Below are 16,702 nucleotides of genomic sequence, written 5' to 3'. Positions count from 1 at the left end.
CCAAATCCTTTTATTAACTGTTTTTAACTTAAGAAGCTTATATTTGTAACAATTTGTAGGGTTGTGTCATTGCTTATATTACTGCTTTTATATCTTCACCTAGAGAAACAGAAAGGTAATTGAGAAAAACACCTCAGTACTGCTTCTGTATATTTTGAGTGTAAGTCCCAGTAATATTTATAACCAAGTTATAAACTCGGGTAAATGGGCTTCTTAGGCTGCCCACATTGTGTTAGTAATGATCATCCTGCTGCCAGTTCCTTTATGGGTAAGGTCGTGTTTCATAGTGTTGAGAGAAAAGATGGCATTTTATTTTTTTATTTTTTAAAATGTTGTTACTTTATGGTGTTTTATCCTTTTAAATGTTTTTTTTCTTCAGCTTGAAGGCCTGATGGTTATTCTCAGGTATAAACATTGCCGGTTGTTCTTAAAGCTCTGAAAGGCTTTGCATTTGGTAATAATTAAATTAACTGCTTGAGTTAGTATTGTACTTTTCAGCCTTTCATATTTAATTAACATTCGAGAGGGAATTATGAACAATTTATATCTGTCGGGAAAAGACAAAACGTAACAAATTGTCTCCGTGCAGATGTGAAATTGAGGCAACCTTAGAGAGACTAAAGAAACTGGAGCGTGATCTGAGCTTTAAAGAGCAGGAATTAAAGGAACGGGAGCGACGTTTGAGGATGTGGGAGCAGAAGTTAACTGAGCAGTCCAATACTCCCGTAAGTAGACAATAATTCAACTTTTCATCTTTCTTCAGAAAGTACTCGGAGCTTTGTCTCTGTAAATCTAAAGACATGCCAAGGAAAGAGTGCCTCTGTTTTCTCCAATTGTCCATTTGGGCCAATTAAAGTCTATTTTATTACATGACTGCAAATAACTATACTGATTACAAAACAATTAATCTAATACATTCAATATCAGATATTGCTGATAGTTCATATTGTGCCATGGGCACCAAAGTAGCCTCCCACTGATTTAATTACAGTTCTCAGCTTTAAAAGTTGATTGCATTCAATAAATTAATTTTTTACCCAGAAAGTTGTTGACTTTAATGGATGCAAGATTTGGTCTTAAATGTAAGAATTAGTTGTTTCCTGCAGAAGAAGGCTTGAGAAACCTATGTAGATGGGTTTTATTCTGTTCTTTTAAAAGCAAATTTCCATTATGTTGAAAAGGGGGGTCAAAATTTGAGGTGTTAATTTAGGGCTTTTTTCATAATGATCGTTAACATAATTGTATGGCCAGTTATTAGCTGTAGGATTGCCATATGCTTGTTAATAAATTGAATTTAAAAAACTTGCTTGGATTATCTTGAATTTCTTAACAAAATATGATGCTCTTTACGGATTGGCACAGGGAGGGCCACATCATTAGTGCATGGCTAGACATCTAACAATAGAATTGTTAAGAAAAATACTGCATTACCTACTTAGTTTTAAAGCACTAGCCAAAGCAAATACCAAATTGAGATTGCAGTAGCATGTGATTTTTCTTTTGCCCATTTTTATCCTGCCTAAAACCTTGATTCCAACCAGACCTGTTTACATACTTTTTTTTTAAGGCATAGCTAATCGCTGTTGTTTGAATGAAGTTGCATTCACGGTCCAGCTAGGAATATGCAGTAGTGAAATAATGAAGAAGGAATGTCTTCCTATGTGCAGATACTGTGTGTTCTCAGTAGATACCTGTATGCTTGCTTTAACGCTTGCAAACTTCCAGTAACTGAGCTGCGGGCCATCATCTATCCTGAGCACAGCATGAGACACTGCCTTAATGAGCAAATCTTTTCACCAGCAAGGCCCTAGGGTTTTTTTTATGCTGTACTTGCTTATGACTTCCACTTTTCACTTAGGGCTGGTATCGCTGAAAGAACAAAGCATTGTGCTTTGCCTATTGTGCTAAGCATGAACTATCTTTCTGCATAACATTAACCCAGCTCTCCTATTGCATTTAAATGCATTTTTTTCTAATAAGGAAATGCACGTTGTTTTGGTTCGTTGTTTCTCTCCCCCCCACCCCCGTAGATGTTTAGTGAATGGTTACACAAAAACAGCTTTAAAAAGAGCCCATTTGTTGGGGAAAAAAATTACTACAAGCAGAAATTGTCTTGTTGAAGCAGTATTGGTTTTTGGATAGCAAAGTTCCACAAGGTACTAGTTACAAACCCAGCTGTATTTTAAATTCATAGCTGTAAATAATTAGCAAAATATCCTTGGGCATTCTGCTGCAAGCTGTAACCCGAGGATATAAGTGTCTGTCTCCATCCCTTGATTCAGAGTATATCTGTGCAGCAGTAGGAAACAGGATTGCAACAGGGAGGTGCACTGCTTGATTTTAAGCTACCCTGGCTGTAAAAAGAGTAGTAAAGGTATGGCAACTAGAGCAAGTAACATAGCTTAGGGTGTCCACTAGGCTTATACCTGGTTCTTCACCTGCTCTAGGCCTTGTTGTGCCTTAGCTGGTACTGTGCTTTATTCCCTGCAGTCACTTACTTGTTTTGCTCTGCAGGAAAGACCAGAGGCAAACAGATACTATTAAAGTGGTGTGCTGAAAAGAAACTCAAACCAAGTGAAAGGAGAACACCTGATTCTCTGCCACTTGATTTCCCAGTATTTTAGGACTGGTAGAAGCTTCATCCTGCGTGATAGGTAGCTATGAGTGGCAGGCTGCTCCTGCTCTAAAGGATGAAATACAGCTTTGCACACATCCAAGTAAGATAAGGCTAAGGCAAATCTTTAAAAACAGTTCTGTGGAAGTAGTGTTCCTTTCTTCTCTTGTTTTGACCCTGTTTCTGCTGTCTTACACAATAGACACCTTTGAGTCTGATCTTTGCAAATTCCCTGTGTGCAGATCTCTAAGAGCCACAGTTATAGCCCATTCACAGCTTACCCACTGCCAGTCACTGCACACTGACTCAGAAACGTGTCCTAGAGAAAAGCTGTTTTGCAGCTTTGTTGATTTTTATAGGGAGTTCTTCTCAGGTTTCATGGGATGCTTTTCCATGGCTTCAAAGTGACTAAAATTCCAATAGCTGATGGAAGCACCTGCCTGACACTGAATCATATGTGGTGGGCATCTTGTTTCTGTGGCTAGAGCTTGTTTTTTTAAAGTTTTACTTCTCTTTATCAGTAGGAGCTTCTGGTGTCCTTCATCTGAGTAGCACCCTAGTGGTGGTGTAATTGTTTTATCCTGTACAACTAAGGATACAGAAGTTTAGCTGCAGATTCTTTCCTCACTGAATCACAGGATGCCTGAGGAGTATTTAGGGCACCCCATCTCCCCACCTTCTTAATTTTGTTTTTGTTTCTTAAACCATGATCACTACCTTGTTAACCACAATGCTAAGAGAAAGCAAGTATAATCAGGGAAGAACTTGAGAGGAACAAAAGAGAGATAACTGCCCTTTTCAGTGATAGACAATTTGCCAGTGTTAAGTGGTTTTGCCAAGAAATGGGTATTCTGAGCAGCTCGGCCCTGGAGCCTCCACTGTTACCAGTGCATCACCGTAATCACTTGTATAACCCATTGTGACCAACTGCTGCTCTTTTGTCAGCTTCCTGCCCATGAATTTGGGGCAGGTAGTTTTGCAAACAGCTTTTGAAAGAAAGGCCAGTTCAGGTGTTCACACACAGCTGCATTTTGGTAGCTTTAGTACGTAGTTTAATTAGGGATGAAACTCCTGAGCTTTTACTTGCTGTGGAGAACAGGCGCGTGTCACAGAGGTTACGAGCCTGGCCACTCTGAAGGGGTAGTAATCATTATTTAGCTAGAAAGGGCACATTTAATTTGTTATTACAAACAGGGTCAGGAAAATGCCATTATCTGTAGGTGAAGATTACATCAATAGAGATTTAATATGTTACGTGACCAAATGGCAGTTATCTATGGAAAGCACTCAAAACAAAAAATAAGGCAACACAACCAAGCTGAAGAAGTTAACCAACTGAGCAAAAAGCCACCTTTCCCCTGCCTGCTGGGGACAGCTTCCAGAAGCAAGGTGCTGGTGTGGGCTGGAGGCTGGTTCCTATGTCCTTTGCATTGGTGAAAGGCTCATTTCTGATTGTGGCCATCTCAGGCTTACCCCTTCTCCTTTTGAGCATATGCTTAAAACCATCTTGCACAAATAACACTGCTGCTGCTATTTCTGCACCAAACTTTGGGAGCATGTTTGGATTCTCGCATTTTAGCATGATTTATTCTTCAATCCTGAAAAGTTCCGTTAAGCAGCTCACTCAGACTTCTGTTGTACCTGCACTGCTCTGGGAGCCAGTTGGCCTGGCCGGGAAATACCACATTGTGGGTTTTGCTGTACAAAATGGAGGATTGACGAGTTCGAACCTTCTTTTGTCATGAGAGCTCTGCTACCCGTGGTTCTTGCCATGCTCAGTGATTTTGCACTTTTGTTTAAGAACAATGACCCCAGAATGAAGCTGTCTGGTTTAATGAATTCTTACTTGATCTCTGTGTTTGAATTGACTAATCATTGTGCCTTCTGTTGATTGCCAACTAATCTGGTGGTGTCTTTTTCCTCAATTTTTAAATTGGTTCTAACTTTCACTTTTGCTCTGTCCTTTCCTCCTTTAAATAGTTTTTCTTACCTCTTGCTGCAAGAATGTCTGAGGAGTCTTACTTTGAATCTAAAACAGAGGAGTCAAACAGTGCAGAGATGTCATGTCAGATTACAGCAACAAGTAACGGGGAGGTAGCTGGCATGAACCAAAGTCTGAAGGCCTTGATGATGACGGGCTTTGGGGATATCTTCTCTCTGAACCAAGCAGGATCTGTCCTGCATTCTGGAATGCAGATAAACATGCAAGCCAAAAAGAATTCTTCTAAAACCACCTCTATGAGAAAAGGAAAGAAAATCAACATGGCTTTGGGTTTCAGTGAATTCGACTGGTCAGATGATGAGGATGATGATGATTATTTTGATGACACAGATGAAAGCAGTGAATGAAATCAGTTATAGAGTTAACCCTGAAATCAGTTTTAGCAAAGCAAAACAATAAAGCTTTAGAATGAGAATCCTGTCAGTTTGGTCTGTTTAAATCCTGTAACAGAAAAAAGAATTAAAAAAAACCAAAGTGAGATGTTTTCCAGGCTGAGCATGTTTGTTTGTAGAAAGACATGTTGGGTTTTTGTTTAGATTGTGGTGGCTTATTTCTGCTTTGATGCAATTTGGAGCTAAACTTTCCAAACAAATTGAGATTATTAGTATTTCATGAACCATGATTATAATTCTTGATGCCTGATTACAGAAACTATGGCCTGACAAACTTGATAAAGATCTGAAAACATTGAAGGAAACCTCAATGCCTGTAATGTACATCAAAATTTTCTTATGTATTTTTTGTTATTTCCCTTACCCCTTTAATTGTCAATTGTGAATATGTACTTGTCCTTCCAGATTTGCTGTTCTCTATAATCTGTTCTCTCTTACTGTTGCAGTGAAGGGGTTTGCTGCATTTTTAATTTAACACCATATTCAAGGTGGTGTTGTACAAAGTCACAGATATGTTCCTAGGATGAGAGAAGCTTGGTTGGCGGCAGAAGGGGGTCGGTTAAATACATATTTTGAAAACTGAATAGCAACAGAATCCAGATAATCCCTATTAGTAGATGATTTGTATAAGTGTTCTTTTTTCCCCTTGTGTATGTGCATGTGTATATAATTCACTCCAGCAAAACGAACTGCAATCAGACCTCTGCATCTATTATCAGATACTGCGATCTAAAAGCTAATTTTCAGTTATGCTGATGTAAATCCAGGAAGCCTCGTTAACTCTGGTGGGCCTATTCTTGCATGTTAGAGTAAAAATGAGTAAATTTTGATTTGGTTGCATCTCTTAAACCATGTGTGCTACCCTCATAAAAGGACAAAGAGAAGCAACAATGGCATTTCAGCTTGGGCCCTACTGCTGTGGCTTCTATGAAATTCTCCATGATGGTAGTAACATGAGGATTATTTAGTAGTCTCTGCATCCCTTTGTTTACAGCTAAATCACTTTTAAAGTATTGCCACTGTTGTTGTGACTTACCATAGAACTCAGTGTGTAACAATCTGCTGCAGTAATTGTCTGCCAGGCACTTATGTTGAGAGCAGTGAGTACGTTTCTCCTGATGACCCCTTTAGTGGTGATGCAGAAGGAGGGAGGGAAACCAGTGCAAACACAAATGCAGGTTAGAAAGGAATATGTTGTAAAATATTTACCCAAGGAAGAAGGGCAGCATTTCAAAAGAAAAAATTCTGCTGTCTAGTTCACCTACAGTGGGAGTAAGGCATCAAAATTTCATTCTCAATTACTGGAGGGGTTTCTTTTATGAAAACTTCTGGTTTTGAGTGGCTTCTTTAATTATAGGCTTGCCTGTTACACAGCTCTAACCTACATATTACAGTGTTTTTGTAGATAGCTTAGAGAAAAATAGATACATTAGATAACAGCAGGCCTGAAATCATTACATGTTCACTCAACAAAAGAAGAAGTTCTTTGAAGGAGGGTTTTTTTTTTAGAGTGATGAGTGGGCACCTCTTGGGGTTGTGAGAGAGAATTATATTGTCCTTAAACATCAGCACTGGTCTGGTATCCTGCAAGGCAGTGAGTGCTGAGCTTCAAGCTAGCCTGTTCCACTCAGTTTGCGCAGCATTAGGCCCTCCAAGATGGTTAATTTCTGTAGGATGTCATCCCACATTCTACCTTTTTCCTAGCAGTTACAAATACATTGGCTTGACTTTAACATTCTTGTATCAGGAAGCTTTTCTCATGACAGAATTGTAATTTAAATTATGTCATAAGTTTATGGAGTATTCCAAGGAGAAACTTGCTCCTTTGGCACAGGTAGAGATGGCTTCTTAGGTCCATCAAAGCAACCTTATTTTAGGGAGAAAAAGGGACATAGAAGGCCAAATAATTAAATGGAAATACGAGCAATTAGGCTGTTTCGAATGCAGATCTATACTATTTTTACAAGTCTATGTCTGCTAACACCCACAGCAATTATTCTATTTTTGTCACTGCCACTTTGCACCCAGGAAAATTTGATGGATATCTGTAATCTAATATTTGCACTTTAGATCTTAAGATGTGTGTCATTGTGCATAAATTACTTCACCCCACAAGTGTAGCACTGTTCAGCTTTAACTGAAAATAAATTTGGTTCAGTACATTTAGTATTCAAAATGAAAACCCCAAACCTGTCCCTAGCACTGATGTTTTGCACTTTTTTAGCATGTGACAATCTCAGAGCACTTTGTGCACATTTATATTGCACGAGTTTTAACTGAATTTGTAAATCCACTCCTTAGAGAAGTAAAAATAATAGTCCTTAATATGACACAGGGTTACGTAGTTGCAAAATCACAAGATTTGTGTGACTTCAAGGATTTGTACTAACCCAGGCTTATAACAGCAAAATATCATCAGAATTTGATGGCATGCTCACAGGAATTTCTGCTTTCTACTTAGTTCTGGTATTTTTTAGTAAAACAAAGGTGGATTTTTTTCCCCCCGTCCCTTTTCTTTATTTATACTTTATTTGTCAACCATGTTAGGCTATATTAAGGAAAAATTTAAACTCTTATAACACTTACCTGTGTGTTCAAAGTAGCAAAGGTGGTCTCTGAATTGTAGAGAAGGTAATAACCTGACAAACTCTTCTGGTGTAGTTCCCTTGTGACAGTGTTATATTTGGGATATTGGCTTGCTTATTAGAAAAATAATGGTATTGGTTGCATTTTTACTTTCCTCTGATGATTTTCATACCAGGTGTCTCCAGTTTACAAGCCAAAAATCATATATGAGAATCAGGCTGTGTTGTTTCTGCCTCTGGTATGCTTCTCACTAGATAAAAGTTCTGAAAGTAGCTATGGGGGGTAGGTATGTTGGTTGGAGGAGGTCAGAATATTTCATCTTTTCACACCTGATTTTGTTCTCCAGTCTTCTACCTGTATCATCACTAGGTTATGCAGATTTCCACAACAGGTACAGCCACAGAGTAGGCCAACTTACGAAAGCATTAACCAAACCCAGAATGTGTTTCTTTGGCAGCTCTGGGCTGTGAGCAATGTCACCAAAACCCTTCCCACGCTTTGTACACCTTTCAGCTCACTAGTGCCCACCAGGCCTTTTGGGATCCCAGTTTTCTCTGCTGTCTGGAGGTATCTGCAGCAAAATAATACTGCTGCATTTGATAGTGGGAAAGTAAGAACCAGGCCTGAACTTTGTGTTTTTACCAGGCTGTTGCATTGCCAAGATTGACTCAAGAGGGTAAATGGCCTAAGAGAAGAACTGGCTTTTGGCTTTCTTAAAGATAGAGAGCTGGGACCAAGACAGGATGTCCAATTCCCTTTCTTTTCCTTCAGCACTGGGGACAAAGTGGAAGGGGAAATTAATGGAGGAAACTTCTGATCTAGTAATTTTTGTGATGATAACACCACCAGTTCCTTGGAATAGCAAGTGTCCTAAGGTACGGTGTGTAGGTGTGCTGAATTCCCAACTGGCTGTGTGCTGCCTGACATGGAGATAGTCTTCTCTAGATGGGAAGGGCTTCCAGGAGGAGAGGTCTGGCACAGCTCCTTGTCACATAGTCACATTCATGACATTTGTTTCTTGTTCCAGTGTTCTTGTTCAATGTTGTGATTCTCTTCCCCTCTGGATTTTAAAGTGGTTGTTCTGAGCTAAGTATCTGATGCAATAATAGTTTATATTGCTATCAGCAGGAGCAGTAGATCCATAGGGTGCACATAGCTGTTATGTATTCATCAGCATCACTGTGTGTCTTTAGTACTGTAGTTCCTTTTTCTGTAATCAGGCAACTTTTACAGGGTTTTAATAAGACTTCTAACTTGACAGAGGTTTTAACTACAGTCCTAGGTAGAATGTTCAGGTAGAAAAGTAAGTTCATGTAGTAATTTTCACAGACGTTAAAATGCACTGGTAGGAGTCTGGAGGAGAGACAGACATATCCCTTTTCCCCAGACTTCGACTTAGTGTACACTGTAAAATCTGCACAGAGATTTCTGACGTGTGAAAATTTAATTTTGAAACTGTAGAACCAACAACCAACTTCTTTAAACATTTTATATTGTGTGCTAAATATTCATAATGCCTTTTAAAGCCAGATATAGTCCACTGCATTTCTTGCTTTTGCACTACTGAAAATGTTTTGTACTGAATACTAGGAGTCAATGTTACTTGCAGTTCAAGTGTGAACCGATGAGATTTGAATAGAAAATATTTTCACAGTGTTAGAAAATTTCATTTTCCCTTCTGAAAAAACAAAGCTGAGAGCAATGCCTGTGCCAAAACTCATTCTGTAAACTGAATATATCATTTGTGTTCAACATGTGATGTTACACTTTTGTGTGGTAAAACCTTCCAGCATCAGTTACCCTCTTTATTTCACTTGACATAGGATGTCTTGTTTTATTCACACTGTGGATTTGATTTTCCAGTGTAAAACCAAAGCAAACAAACAAAACGAAATCATGAAATGTATTCAATTTCTTCAATTGGTGTCGTAAACTTTCTTTTGATGTGAACTTTTTCCTTTGCTTCTCTTTGTTCCAAACTTCTATTTTGCAATAAACATTTTGACAGTAAATTCTATGCATCTGTGTCCCTGTGTAAAATGCTGGTGTTTCAAGAGGTTCCTTATTGCCTGCTGGTTTAAGTCACTTTTTGTCTTACTCAGTGTGTGACATTTCTCCTTTTATTCTCCAAACTTTTTTAAAAAATTTTGAAATAATACAGAACATATTCTGCCACTGGTTATATTTAAACATGGGGAAAGGTGTGAAAACCCATTGTGTAACTAAAAATACAGTATTTGACTTCTGCAGTGAATGATTCAGTCATACGAATTACTGTACCAGGCTCCTCCCGCAACACCAGCTGGTTTGGCTGTAAGTCCCTACAAAAGGCACGACCCACTGCCTTAAAGGTGCTTACAACTATTTCTTGCCCTCCCTCCTGCTCAGGTGCTTCCCCCAGCACTACTTTTGCCCCACAGCATCCTGCCCAGGCTGCAGGTAGCTGTTAGCATAGGGAATGCCTGACTGACAGCAGATAGGTTGAGAAGATTGGCTGGAAACATGGTGTAGTAGAAAGAAAAAGTCATAGAATCAATAAGGTTGGAAAAGACCTCAAAGATCATCAAGTCCAACCTGTCACCCAAAACCTCATGACTACTAGCCCATGGCACCAAGTTCTCTTTTCTCTGGCAGACACATCTTTCCTTCTGCCACCTACCCCTGATGCTGTTGGCTCTGTCCCCTGTGGGGAAGCAGTGGGCAAAGGGATGGGTTTGAGGATCCACCGTGTCCTCCTAACAGAAGTGGCTTCAACTGGTCTCATAGATGATTTGTGTCCAGCAAGATTTGGCTGAGACTTTGATGGATGAAGAGAATCTGAGGAGTCATCAAAGTGGGATGAGCAACAAAAAGTTGCAGATAAGGAGGCAGAAGTTAAGGGGTGTTGGGCAGTCATAGGTCCTTCCATGAGACTTTCACCTGGATGCTCCAAAGAGTGTTTCACAGCCATGACTGAAAGTTGTCAGTAAATTACACTATACATGTTCTGGTGCCTGGAGAGCCAGGGAGGTGCTCAGGTGCATGGTGGGCAACTCTGTCCTGGGGCTCAGCTTTCAGCTGGAAGCAGGCAGAATGACTGCCTGCTAGGGTGGCTGTGGGTGGGGGCTGGAGAGCTCATGGGTGGCAGGGCTCTTGGGAGAAGGTAACAAAGCCTTGGAGTCTGGTGGGTAATTGACCAGTATCTCATACGCCAATGCTATATACATCAAATAAGTTTCCAACTGCATGATGGTATTGAGCCCTTTGGGGACACTGACATACATGTCAATTAATGTTAGCCCTTCAGCTAGATAAAAGTGCCAAGAAGGTGAAGCCTGAGGATACCACATGTTCAAATGAGTAAAATGGCAATCAGTATTACAGTGATGACATCTCTTCTGTCAATTTTCAAATCACCCCAGAGTTTCACTTAATGCAGCCATTCTTCTGTGCATTCTCTCTGGTTTCCTTGTGCTTCAAAAGCTAAGACCATCTTACATACAACAAAGTGTGCCTCGCCTGGACTACAGCACTGGAGGAGGCTGAGAAGTGCTGCACTCCCCAGCCTCAGGAAAACAATTACAAAGTGCTGGCAGAAACGAAGAGGCTTGCTGTACAGGAATACTAGCCACAGTGGGCCAGCTCCAAACTGTGCTTTCATTGCTGTTTTCCTTCCTTTTGCAGAAAAATACCCATCATTTGGGAGAGGCATATCACAGCATCTCCCTGCAGAAATCAAGTGGTACCCATGGTGCCACAAGCCAAGAGGAAGGGCAGCTAGAGAGTCCCTAGCATTGCATGGTTTACTTTTACATCTTGAATTGTTTCTATTTGAAATCTGCTGATAATTTTATCTACACAAAGTGAAGGAATTGACTTAGCACTGCCACCATGCTGTTGAAACCAGCTTGTGGTCAGTGGGAGTCAAAAGCTTTAGTATGTCAGTGTAGAGAGATGCAGCCTGAAGTCTTGCCCTTTTCAGGGGAAAAGGACCTGAATAAAATCATCCACCAGAGTAAAATTTGGGTAGAGGGTTAAAAAATGGTCAGATGGTTTTCTTTTCAATTCATATCTCTCACACAGTTGCTGCCCTCCTTTGATATTTGTGCGTGGACCGAAGAAGATGTGGTGAGTATTTTGTGTTAATGTGGCCCGTGCTGCACTGCTGGAGCTCTCTACAAATGGCAGTGGGTATGGAGGGAGGGAGAGCCGGATCAGAACATTTAGGTGAGATTTTACTGCTATTTCTTTGGTGAAACTTGTCTTCCAGAAAGGTTTTTAAATTATTGTGAGTATATAAATAAAGGACTCGAGTTACTTTCATAAAACAGCCACATTCATCAGTGTCCAGAAAATAATTTGTAGTGGGAACTGTCTGTAGCCAGGAAGACATTCCTGAGCGATCATTTAAGGAATATGGAAGTGCCCCAAGATCAGTCTCAGCAAGACCTGTCCTGGAAAGGAGAAAATGGGTTTGAAGGTTTTGTCCCACTGTGTGCCCCCAGGATGGCAATTAACTGAAAGTTAAGGGTTTTTTTAAGGGATGTGGAATCTCTCATCTATAATAATAGCATTGAGTCTTTTTCACCTTTAAATTCAGTTAAAAGGCTGAAGAAGAAACATCCATGATTTACCTTGAGCATAGAAATGTGTGATTTTAATGTACCTCCTAGGACCTCCCTTGCGTGTTGCGCATCATGGGGTTGTCAGCTAAGGTGTGAAAGCCATAACAGCCCTGACTCCTTAACTTCAGCCCTGTTAGCTTGTGAAAGATCCCTAAGTTTCTGCTTCAGTCATTTCTGTTGTTCTTTCTAATGATAAACTGAGGAAGGTGGCTGCAAAACAGGAGGCAGTTCTAAATTTCTAAATAAAAGTAAGGCCTTTCATGGGTGAATCTTGAGTCCTTTAACCCAAAGTTAGAAATCTTTTAAAATACTGTTTTAAAATGAGCAATTACTTGTGAACTCCAAGTAATTTTAATATAAAATTTTGATAATATGAACTTCAAGACTGATTCCTCTTTTTTGCAGTTTTTCTGGATGCAACAACTTACTAGAAAAGGTAAAAGCCATTAATGTATACCTTCATAGTCACATTTATGAGTGTGTGTACATTTGCTCATCTTTTTCCACCTCCAGTAAAGCCCCCTGTGGATTTCTGAATAACCTCTCTTATCTTAAGGTGATGCTTCTGGTGAAATGAATGTATATGCCAGTTTGTTCAAGGAACATCATATCACTGGGAAACGATTACTTCTGCTAGAAGAGGAGGATTTAAAAGCCATGGGAATTGTTTCCAGAGGACACATCATCCATTTAAAGGTATTTAACTGTGTATGTTGAATGTTGCATTAGCTTATAATATGAACATAAAGAAGGAATCTGTGAGGTTTTATTCATATCAACAACAACAAAAAAAGGCAACCGTATTTGGTATGAATAATCCCCCTCCCCCCCCCAAGTTCATACGGATCTGGAACCCAAAGCAACCTGAGTATTTTATGAAGCATGAAAATGTGCTTATACTCCTCTGTAGTTCTTGGGGTTTTTGTGGGCTGGACTGTCAGTACTGCTGAAGATTCACCTAGGAGGGCTGTTCCCCTGGCAGAAAGCCTTGGATATCTTCAGAGAGAGTTCTCCCCAAAGATTTCTTTTTAGCTGAGGGAGGAGCAGATATGAAAACAGTTACTTGAACTGAAATCTCTGAACTTCTCACCTTTCACATCTCATCTGTAGCTTAAAACAAACTTTGACTAACAAAAACTCCATTAGACAACTTTTAAACCAATTGATGGCCAGGTTCCTTTGCTTTTAAAGCTTTGTTTCATGGTAGTTTAAATATCTTAAGCTTGTAATGAGTTAAGAAAATACTGCTCTGGCAAACAGTAATAGTATTAATACTGTAGCCACAGGAGAGAGTTAAGTTTCCTGGCAGTCATCTTTGGAAAAGGATTTCTGTAAAAGTGGCATCTGTAATTCTGTTGGATCTCAATGATTTTACACCACAATTTTCTAGTAAAGAGATACTTGCATCCTAATTGCTAATCCTGCAAATTTAGCTCATAAGTCACACAGATTTACTCCCCTTTTGCTTACCAGCCATTTTTTTCCATGCCACACACCATTACTGATATATTTAATTTACATTTCCTACAGGGAAAATTATTGAAACTTAATAAAGTGAATAATGCCCAAAATGAAATATTTCAGCTTCCTGGGTTGATTGAGCATAAATAAAAACAATCAAAACAACCCCCTAAACATCTCTTTCTCTGATTAAGCAGATCTGATTCTGAATGTGAAATGGGGCTGACCTACCATAATAGTTTCCAGAACAGGGCTGTATTTTGAACTCTTCTCACATGCTCTTTTATCTGCAATGGCAAACAGTGCACACAGAGTTGGACAGTTTGCCATGCTGGGATTTGCATTATGAGACAGTGAGTAACTCTCATCTGATTTTGTTACTTATTTTTTTCTAGACTGCTATTGAGAAGTTAACCCATGACTACCTGAATCTGTTTCATTTTCCACCATTAATTAAGGCAAGTCTCATTTTTTATATGAGAAGTCTTTTTCATGTCTGTATGAATATTTTACTGTTCTCATGTCTCAACTTGCCTATTGTTTGTGCAAAGACAAAGCAGCAGTTTCTGCAGAGGGTTGTGAGAAATGCAGAGAGTCAGCAGAAGCAATGGTTCACATCAGAACGATAGGTTAATAAAAGTTCTTTTCAGGGAGGATCTAAAGATTTTATTATAGAACTGATAGTATTAAATTAAAAGACTATTGGTTGTGATTCCTTTGCTGTCATTAATCAGAAATCACTTTTAAGAGCCATTCCTCTGAACTAGTACCACCAAAGAACAGTAGACCCTTAGCCCATCACTCCTCAGTTTCTTAATGTTACAGGAAAGAAGGATGATTTATAATGTCTGCTCACCCTTGTGTTAACCTGTTGGTTTTCTGGTATCAGTAACAAGAGCCATGAAAAAGGGAGAGAGTGTTTGGGAACCTTGGGGTTGCCAGAGCAGATACTTTCCTGATTTAATTTGGTGATCTAATCAAGCAATTCTAGACCCCAAAGCTTCTTTAGTCATAATTTATTGCACAGCCATAGAGTAAAATCCACTTACATTGAATTTATGTACAGTGAAACTTCCCTGAAGGGGGAAATGAAAGTCAGGGCTTTGCTGCTGTTCCAACTGCAATTCCAATGGCAGTGGCTGCCAAGGTCCTTGCAGAGGCACTGTGCTGCACCAGAGTGGCTCAGTCAGGAGCAGAAAGCATGCAACATCTCCCAGGTGCCATTCACTGCGTGCTGTAAACCCATGCAGAAGCCCTGGCTTCTCTTGGGGTGGTGTGACTGGGACCAAGTGATGGCTCCTTCCTGCTGCCTGCCACACTTGTAGCATCTGAAAAGCAAATCCTTCCTGCCAGCAAAGGCCTTGCTCCTGTTGTAGATATGAAACCTCACTTTGCCCTTTTTTGGCAGGATTCTGCAGATGAAGCTGAAGAAAATGTAGAGAAAGTAGTGAATCTTGAACTTGTTTTTGGTTATCACTTGAAGCCTGGAAATGGTCCAAAGGTAAGCTGGAAGGAGTAGGTTGGTTGGTTTGGTTAAGTCACTACCCAGGAGGTCTGGTGTTTTTTGGACACAAAAAAAGATAATTTGCTATGAGAATCTTCATGCTTTGGAAAGTGCTGACCAAATAATGGGCAACTGCACCCCAGAGCAGGTAAGGAAGAAAAGAGTACCACAGAAAGCTTTGACTGAAGGTTTTTATTTCCTTGTAAACTATTTTTTAGCCATAATTTCTGCGGTTTAGCCATTAGCTTTGTTCCTCTTATCCAAATGGGTGTGAAATAATACCCATTTGTATAAAAAAGACAAACATTTACAGTTGAGCAGTGCAGTATCCCTGATGTTAGTGGGCAGTCTTGGCAGAAAGGTGATGTCTTTTTATGCAACTAAGAGGAGTTTGGAAAATATGTGGTATGCATAGCTGCTAGCTGGGGAGGCTAGGACAGGTTCTGGTGGTGACCATGTTCACTCACCGTATTGGGGCAGGAGGAAGGGGTTGATACAGCACACTGCAGATGGCAAAACTACTGTGCAGTGGCTGGTAAAGGCAACTGCCAGCATGCCACACACTAATCAAACCTCGGCTCCAAGCTGGATCAAGGATCTCTCTTTACACCCTGTGTAACAGGAGCATTAATGCCTCCAGATGTTCCAGCAAGCGTTCCATGTTGTCTTTTCTTGAGGGTGAGGTTTGTCCCATGCTTTTTTTTTTCTTTTTCATTTTCAATCCAGCCTGCCATGGACCCCAAGTTCAAGGGTTTTAAAATTAATCATCTACGTGGAAATGGTGTGCGAAGCATTTCTGAGTTAGAGTCAGGGGTTATGACAGCAGGATTTGTTTCCTTTTGTATTTGATAAATCTGCATTGTGTGTCCACCCTAAACTTGTGGGTGGCTGACTTTCATCTTGTGTTATCTGGCTGCTTTACTTTCAGGGTGTATTGTTTGCAGAAGTCTCTTGATTTCTGTACTTAGTGGTGCTTGCAGAGAAAGCATTTAGGTTTGTACTTAGTAGGAACTTAGACTCTGACTGAAATCGTTTCATCAATTTGAAAAAGCTTTTTGCTTTTTGTCTGGAGATTTCCTTTTTTTTTGCTTGTTTCTTTTATCCTAAGCACTTTTCTTTTTTTCTATGAAAATTTTCTTTATCACTATGTGAATTACTTAGACTGTCTCAGTGTTGTTGAGTGCATGTAGCAGTACAGCTGCTTTTTTATAGGTGTGCATCTTTCTCTCCCATTTGCAACTCTACGAGGAACAAAAAGTCCATGAAATAGCTCATATCTCACTTCCATTTACAATATGGGTTGTGAGCCATAGTACATGGAGGTGGGCAGCCTCCTCTGGAAAGAGCAAGACAAGGAGTGCTGGAGAGAAATTCAGGTTGCACTAACACTGACTAAGTTTGAGGACAAGTAAATATTTTAATTTGGTGGCAGAATTTGCAAGTGAGACAGTGTGCAAAGTCTATGGGTCAGAAGCTGAATTGTTACAAGAGGATGAGGCTTGTTCAGTGGGCCAGCACAGTGCTGATGTAACCATTGGA

The 16,702-nt window shown here is 39.9% G+C and overlaps 1 protein-coding gene across 3 annotated transcripts in view; it reads left to right on the top strand.

The window, feature by feature from the left end:
• MAP3K20 (mitogen-activated protein kinase kinase kinase 20) overlaps window positions 1-16,702 on the top strand; it is an 89,870-nt gene that overhangs the window by 56,469 nt on the left and 16,699 nt on the right. For 2 of the 3 annotated variants that reach the window (XM_068138558.1, XM_068138559.1), the window contains 6 exons: window positions 590-725; window positions 11,657-11,701; window positions 12,604-12,634; window positions 12,755-12,894; window positions 14,055-14,117; window positions 15,068-15,160. In XM_068138558.1, the coding sequence (XP_067994659.1) occupies window positions 590-725; window positions 11,657-11,701; window positions 12,604-12,634; window positions 12,755-12,894; window positions 14,055-14,117; window positions 15,068-15,160 (508 nt within the window). Of the gene's footprint in view, window positions 1-589; window positions 726-4,594; window positions 9,612-11,656; window positions 11,702-12,603; window positions 12,635-12,754; window positions 12,895-14,054; window positions 14,118-15,067; window positions 15,161-16,702 lie in introns of those variants that run through there. The other variant, XM_068138560.1, reaches the window with a different exon arrangement.

Source organism: Melanerpes formicivorus, unplaced genomic scaffold (genome assembly GCF_026170545.1).
Source record: "Melanerpes formicivorus ecotype bairdi unplaced genomic scaffold, bMelFor1.0.p_v2 SCAF_5, whole genome shotgun sequence".
Taxonomy (NCBI): domain Eukaryota; kingdom Metazoa; phylum Chordata; class Aves; order Piciformes; family Picidae; genus Melanerpes; species Melanerpes formicivorus.
The sequence above is the reverse complement of the archived record's forward strand: the minus strand, read 5'-3'. Positions and strand labels throughout refer to the sequence as shown.